The sequence below is a fragment of the Ceratotherium simum genome, chromosome 17, assembly GCF_057802395.1.
Source record: "Ceratotherium simum simum isolate JZ-2026a chromosome 17, ASM5780239v1, whole genome shotgun sequence".
Classification (NCBI taxonomy): Eukaryota; Metazoa; Chordata; class Mammalia; order Perissodactyla; family Rhinocerotidae; genus Ceratotherium; species Ceratotherium simum.
In genome coordinates this window covers 20,600,225-20,607,849 of record NC_141916.1, presented here as the reverse complement: position 1 = coordinate 20,607,849, position 7,625 = coordinate 20,600,225, and the positions used below count along the sequence as shown (strand labels likewise).

Sequence of the window (7,625 nt, the reverse complement as noted above, 5' to 3'; positions counted from 1 at the left end):
TGTCTCGGCACTGGGATAGGCTGTCAGAATGCTGCAAACAGAATGGCTGACCTCTGCCTCTCCGAATCTCTCCTCAAGATTGAAATTCCTAAGAGAGTGAATGGTCTGGCATTGGCCATGTGCTCCTCCCTGTACCAGCCGCTGTGCTAGGAAGAATGAGTGAATAATCAGTGGGGAGAAGGCAGGATTTGGGGATACTGTGATTAGCAGTCTCATAGGAACCATATTGAACAAGTAGAGATTAGTTACTGGAAGAATGGTAAAGAGACTGAGCAGGCAATAACAATGTATACTATACTGTGTGTAATAAATTCAATATTTTTGTAAGAAAAACTGCTAGACAAGAGGTTCATCCATCCACCTTCCACTGACTAGGACTGAATTGATATCCTTCCAAGAAAATAACTCCACATTTTGTTGAGTATTTTAAGAAAAGATGTAAAGTATCTTACAGATCCTGACATCAGAGAATTCTCCTTAATATCCAGGCACTACTTATTGCACTTCTAGCCAGTTTCCTCACTATTCTAGTTTTGAAGTCTATTATTTGAAACGCTAGAAACCTTTTCTCAACATTCTTCTCACAGCTGCCTTCACCTCCTTGTTCTTCAGGCTGTAGATGAGAGGATTCAGCATGGGAGTAACCACACTGTACTGCAAGGAGAAGATTAACTCTTGAGTGGGTCCTGAGTTTGGCATGAGATAGCGGAGTAATCCTGAGCCATAAAAGAAGCTCACTGCAGTGAGGTGGGAGGAGCAGGTGGAGAAGGCCTTGCTTCTGCCTGTAGTGGAGCTGATGCTCAGGATGGTGGACAAAATCCGAACATAGGAGAAAAATATCAGGAGGAAATTTCCAAAGAAATGCAGGAGGCTGGAGCAGAGAAGGGCAGTAAAACTTGCAGACACGTCAGAGCAAGACAAAGGGTAGAGAGAGGGCAGCTCACAGCTGAAGTGGTGGATATTTTGAGCCTCACAGAAGTCTAAATTGAGAGCTACAAGGATATTAATGAGAGCATCCAGAAAAGCCAAGCCCCATGAGCCCCACACCAGGCCCATACACAGCTGTCTGTTCATCATCTGGCCGTAGAGCAGAGGAGAGCTGATGGCAACATAGCGGTCATAGGCCATGACAGTGAGTAGGCAGGATTCAGTACCCCCAGTGGCAAACACAAAGAAGACCTGAGCCATGCAGCCCTCTACTGAGATGGTTTTCTTCTCAGACAGGAGGTTCTCCAACAGCTTGGGCACAGTGACGGAGGAGTGGCAGAGATCCAAGAAGGACAATTGTCCCAGGAAAAAGTACATGGGGATGTGAAGGTGAGAATCAACCCTGATCACCAGCAGCAACATCAGGTTCCCCATCAGGGTCAGCAGGTAAATTATAAGGAACAGCACAAAGAGCAGAGCCTGGGCCTGGGGGTCAGTAGACAGCCCGAGGAGGATGAACTCGGAGACAACACTGTGGTTTCTCATTGCCTTCAGTATTTTCTTTGAAATATAAGAAATAAATCAGGTGAAGCCTCTTCTTATGTCTAACAAACATTCAAGTGTTTTAACGCTCTTCTTCATTCACAAAGCTTCATGCCTACTCAAAAAATCTATGTTCTGAAATGATAAAATTCCCTAAGTCTCTAGATTTCCTAAAACCTGTAATAATCTTTTCTGCAGGATCTCAACTCGAGATCAACTCCCTGTCCACCTTTATTGTTGTTCCTTTAACGTCTTAGAGTTTATTTTTGGTTGTTGTTTTATTATTAAAACTACAGGAGGATGTCTGTAAACTGTTAATAATAATCTAGTAGAGAGGGAGAAATTGCAGGAGGAATGAGAGAAAACTGCAGAAATGCTATCTCTGAGGGCAGCTGGGTTTCAGAGCAGAAGCCGAGCATGGCCTTAAGTGGGAGAGGGTTTATTTCATCCATCAAACATGCATGAAGTCAGTAGATTTGGGGTTGGGAAGGAAGCAGTTCCCATCTAATGGCTTTTGTTTTTTCAATAAATATTTCAATGGGGTCATTAATGGAAAGGGAAGAGGCATAGTGGATGCAGATTTGCAGAGTGAGGAGAAAGGGAACTAATTAGAGAGAAAGCAGCACAGATATCTGGGAGATATCCCAGATGCTACATAATTGATCACAAGAAACTTCTGACCAATATGGGAACATACTCTGGTCATAATCTCCATGCCAGTTTGTGTGATCTATTCAGATTCTGCTCTTGTCTGTGCCCTCATGCCAATTGTAAACATAGACTACCTACTAACTTTCTAAAGCTTGGCCTTCTTTTTTTTCCTACTCTGAAGTGACAGCCCAGATTACAATAAAAGACTCAGGATAACCCTTCAACACTCTTGACTACACCATCTTGACCCTTCATGTCCTGCTCTCTCTTCTGTTCATACTGCAAGACCAGCACATTCAATTTCTCAAAGGAGTTATGGTTTCTCTCCCATTGTTTATCAAAACAACATCCAGAATTAAAGCTGTTCTTAGGAATCAAGTCCACATGACCTGTATTTCTCACCCAGCTGAGTAATAACTAGCACAGAATTAAAGAAAAACTTTTTCAATTCCAGTGATCCAGAAGACAAATAAGTTTGAATGTCAGTGTGAGAATTTGGTATTAAAGTGGAGTGCAAAAATTCCTGTTGGATACAGACCTCTTCCTTGATATATAAAAGAGTAAAATAAAAGGGTAAATTGTGTATATTATTTCTAAAAACCTAAATACTTCCAGTCACGTGAGGATTGCATTTTCTATTTTTTTTTTTTCTTTTACTCACCACCGTAGCTCTAGCTACAGGGACCTGGATTCCTCTTGAAACTATTACATCATTGGCAGAATATGCTGGAAAAGCAAGGAATGAAATACACACAGAGAACTACCCATTATGATTTTGGAGGGCAGCAAATAGAAAGTTCCCCTCTGTTCTACTCGTCTCCAAATGGACCCCCACTTACTAGCACCAGAAATTCTTTAAACTTTGGGGAAACTTTCTCTTTTAGAAATAAAGGCCAGAGAATGAAAATCTTGCATAGGACATTTTCATGAAGGACCTGGAAATTGTACCCGATCAGGGGCCATAGTTCCTCACAGGTAGACGTATATACCATGTAAGAGTTATTAGAGAGGGTCATAGAAATAAATAAAGTCATTTATTTTTTTAACCTGGTGCTGCAATTTCACTTTTCTCAATGCTTCATTTATTCAGATTGTGAGTTCAAATTTAGAATGGAAACAGCTCTTAGAACACTACCACTATAAGTTTTCAGTTACTATCACAATTAAGTGGAGTTAGCTGACTAGATCATTTCCAAAGAAAAGCTTCCTGAGACGAACTCACTTTAGAATGAGACATACAAAAGTACCTAGCATTGTAACTGGCCCAAAGGAGTTGCTCAAAAAGTGTTAATTAAAAATAAAAACGAGTGTATAAATGCGTGAATAAGTGAATGAATGAAACTCAGGAGAACAGTCTAGGGCTTTGCTACTTACAGAGAACAGATCTGATTAGCAACCAGTAAGGGATTTGGACACCCTGGGCTTGCGTGAAACCAGATGTAGAAAGGGCACTGAAGAAAAATTTTGCCAACTGGAGAGGCTTCCCCAGTGCAGTGTCTTGTGCCCTGTTCTGAACTCCCACATACCTCGGAGTAACTAATTATAAGGAATATCTATAAGTAAAGATATAATTAGTTTCTGGACTCTAAACATTTGGAATGCTCAGGGAGGGTTATTTTGGGGTCACAAGTTGCCCAAAGTCTATCATTGATGTCCTGATCTCCTCTCATTGGTATAGACAGCTCTCAGGTATTAACTTCCCCAAACTTCCAGGTTTCTGATATAATGTGGGCTTTCAGCACCAGAAACAAGGAATATGGCAAGATATAGAAATGATCTTGTCTCAATTCTCCCATATGTAAAACAAAAGCTAAAAATAATTACCTTGGAAAGTCACGAGGACTTAACTTACAAACTTAAGTATAGTGCTGAAGACAACTGAGGCGCCAAGGAATCATTAGATTCTCTTTTTTTCACCCCCAATCCAAGGGTTTAATTTTCCCAAAAGGAGGAAGAGAAGTGATTTTGAGGACACCAAAACATCTTAGGTAACAGAAATGAATACCATGTCAGGGAGAAGTGAGGAGGGCACTGCCTCCAGCCCAGGGAACAAAGATAAGACGAGCGAACTGAAAAGAGAAAGGAAGTGCCTGGAGAGGGGATGACAAGAAGTGATGGGAATTGCGGGGAAAAGGGTCCTACACAGGAAGCACAGGAGCAGAGAAAACTGTCAGAGAACAGAAGAAAAACATTACCGTGTTTCTGTCTTTTTCTGGTGTAGAACACATCCTATTTTTCTGAGTTGGTGGGTGTGCCTCTGAGCTCAGGAGAAATTCACAAGAGAGAAAATGTACCACAACTGTCCAGTTATGTGAACTGACATTACTTTTTCTATTTAAGACTTTTTGTGCATAAAGAGAAATATGTAAGCTCAGTCTTCAAAAGCCCCTGCAAATCAAGACCTCAGAAAACTCTTCTGAACTTTGACAGCATTTTTGCTCTTATTCCTTAATGACTCCATAAAACAACAGGGAAAAGGAAAACTTGAAAACTTCAAATTCCTAACAAGTAATAAAGCAACTTCTCTCATACTTCCCCTAGCATAATTACCCAATCATTTCTTCACATATTTCTCTCTGTGACTGTTAATATATTGCTAAGAGCATCACCCTAACCAAGGAGGCTCAGGTTCAGCCATTCAGCAGGGTTTGTGGGTTAAGGTGGCCAATGGGGTGGCATAGTGTGACCTGATAGCCCAGGGGGCATCTAGGTCCATCCTGATTGTTGGAAAACTCAGCCTGAAGCATACTTTGAACTCATTAGCTAAAAACAGTTACTGAATGATCCCTCTGGCAATTCCCACTGAAGCGAAGTGACCCACAGCTTACCTTTAGATCACCTTTCTAGTGTTGTCATGTATTTAATTGTTAAATATATTAAAGGCATAATGATTATATACAACATTATTATTATTATTATATGGTCAATGGTAATTTAAATTTACCTACATATTTGATTCTTTTTCTTTTTTTTTTTTGCTCAATTTTTTCTACATGGAGAATTGAAAAGTTTAATAGCTGAAACTAAGGTTTCAATAGATGAGTTTAACACAAATTAGACACAGCTGAAGAGGTATTAATGCATCAGAAGAAAACAAGAACTTCCATCTGTTAACATTTTCTTTCTCCTTGAAGAACTACTTTTAATTTTTGCTTTAGTGCATGTCTTCTAGTGATATATTTATTTCACCTTCATTCTTAAAAGATATTTTACTGAACATAGAATGCTGCTAGGGATGTTATATTTTATCCAGTACTTTGAAGATATTATCTAATTGTCTTCTGTCTTCTTGTTAGTCTGATGTTTCTCTTGAAAAGTCACTTGTTAGTCTAATTGTACTTTTCTGGAGTTAGTTTGTATTTTTTTTTTCTCTTGCCGCTTTTATATTTTCTCCTTTGGTTTTTAGTAATTATATTATGATGTGACAAAGTGTGACTTTCTTTTTATTTTTCATATTTGGGATTTATTTATAGGACTTCTAGCATTTGTAGTTGATGTATTTTTTCAGGTTGGAACATTTTCCTCCATTATCTTACATGTCACCCTGTTTTCTCATGTATCACCTCATTCTCTCTTCTTTGAAACTCCATGTACATGTATGTTATCCTCCTCATTCTATGCATTATGTATCTCATACTCTCTTCTGTTTTTTTCTTTATTTCTGTGCCTTGCCATATATATTTTCTTCTTATCTATCTTACCAGTCATTAGCACACTGCTCAACACTGTCTGATCTCCTTTAAACTTATCCATTAGGATCTTAGTTTCAGCCATTGAGTTTTTCAATTCCAGAATATTCATTTAGATTTTTTGTCGTTTCCAGAAATATTATGCCAACATTCTCAATCTTGTCTTTAATCTCCATAATATTTTAAGTTTATGCATCTGGATCAATTTCCACTGTCTCTAGTTTTTGCCTCCCCATATTCTTGTTTAATTTTTTCTATCGAGAACAAGATATTATTATGAAAACTTATGGAAATAATTTAAGGCTCTGGACCGTATTCTTTTCCTCCAGAGAAAATTTTTACTTGCTTCAGTCCGACAGCCATGGGCATCAGCAATCCTGGATTACTGTCACGTAATCCGGGGACTGAGATGAAGCTGGGCTTCAGTTCATGTGAAGCCGGCCTGCTTCTAATCCATCTTCACTTCAGGGTGTTGCCCTTGAAGGTTCCAACCCACCCCCTATGTGGTCCCTGAATTTCATTTTTCCCACTAACTTTAGGGAACTGTCAAAATAACTCTTCACATTCTCGACCACCTCTTCAAATGTCCCTAAGGGAAAAAGAGACCCCCAAATGATGAGCTTGCTTCTCTAGACGTGCTTCTTCTTTGGGATGATGGCTTCATGCTTCCTCACCGCTTTTTTAGCTTTCGAATATCTTCAGAGAGGGTCTTAAAAATACGCTGTTCAGATTTTTTGTTTTTGAAATGTCTGTTGGTCCAAACTGCCTAGTTAGTAATTACCAGAAGTGGGAGTCCTTGATAATTTTATTTTAGTCCATGCTTACTCTATATTATTATTTGTTATTACTAATTTACATATTTCATAATACTGATTTTTAAGTCCTTATTTGGTTTACTTAACTCTTCTATCTGCCCTTCTCTCTAATCCCAATTTTTATCATTTGCTCTTTGCTCCCTACCTTTTTTAAAGAAATAGATGTTTTTATTACATATTTCTATCAAAAAGAGCATATGCAAAGAATTTGAAATTGTTTGGTTTATTTTTCTCCTAGATTGGTTTCTTCCTCTGTCTTTGCCATGCATATTAGTTAGGATGCATTTGGATGAAAATAATAGAAAATCTTATTAAGATATTATGTGTCTGGATCTGTTTTCACTGTCTCTAGTTTTTGTCTCCCTATATTCTTGTTTATATTTTTTATTTTTTTTTTAAGTTATACGCCATAGTTTAACCCATAAGAATGTTTCTTTTTACTTAAAAAGAAGTATGAGGTGGGGGGGCATGAGATTTTGAGTTTAGTTCAGCATATGCATGATAAGTCAAGTTATTGGTTCAATATGACTATAAATTTTTGCCCTTTCCCTCATAGTCTTATTACAGCTTCTGTAGCTCTTAGTATCACATTCTCACACATCTTGTCCAAATTAGAGAGGAAGGCAAAGACTATTCCACCAGAGGGTTCCCTTTAGACTCATTAGCTAATATATATCACATGGCTACCCTTAGCTGCAAGGAAGACTGAGAAACTGGGTATCTGGCAAAGGAGAGTGGAATTTCATGAATGGTTTAGACAATAATAAATCATCCACTGGTATTGTGTATCTAAATAAAATTAGAGTTGTTAGTAAGTAAAAAGGTGAAATAACAGTAGGCAAGCAACAGTGTCCACCCATATGGCATGTTTCTTTCCTTCCTAAATTTGAACGTTTTTGTTGTAGTATGCCAAAATTCTCATCGATACCCTTACCTTGTCTTTTCTTTCAAATATGCCTTTTCTTTTTGCTATTGATTAAGAGCTTATATATTTAATTGC

General features: G+C 38.3%; 1 protein-coding gene across 1 annotated transcript; it reads right to left on the bottom strand.

Moving 5' to 3' along the window:
* Positions 1 to 555: 555 nt before the first annotated feature.
* LOC101403498 (olfactory receptor 8S1-like) lies at positions 556 to 1,473 on the bottom strand. Its single transcript, XM_004429431.2, has one exon. It carries the CDS (start codon positions 1,471 to 1,473, stop codon positions 556 to 558), a length of 918 nt encoding a protein of 305 aa, XP_004429488.1.
* Between the last annotated feature and the right edge of the window lie 6,152 nt (positions 1,474 to 7,625).

Bases quoted from the DNA above. Each gene is read 5' to 3' on its own strand.
- LOC101403498 (XM_004429431.2), bottom strand. From the start codon at position 1,473: ATGAGAAACCACAGTGTTGTCTCCGAGTTCATCCTCCTCGGGCTGTCT.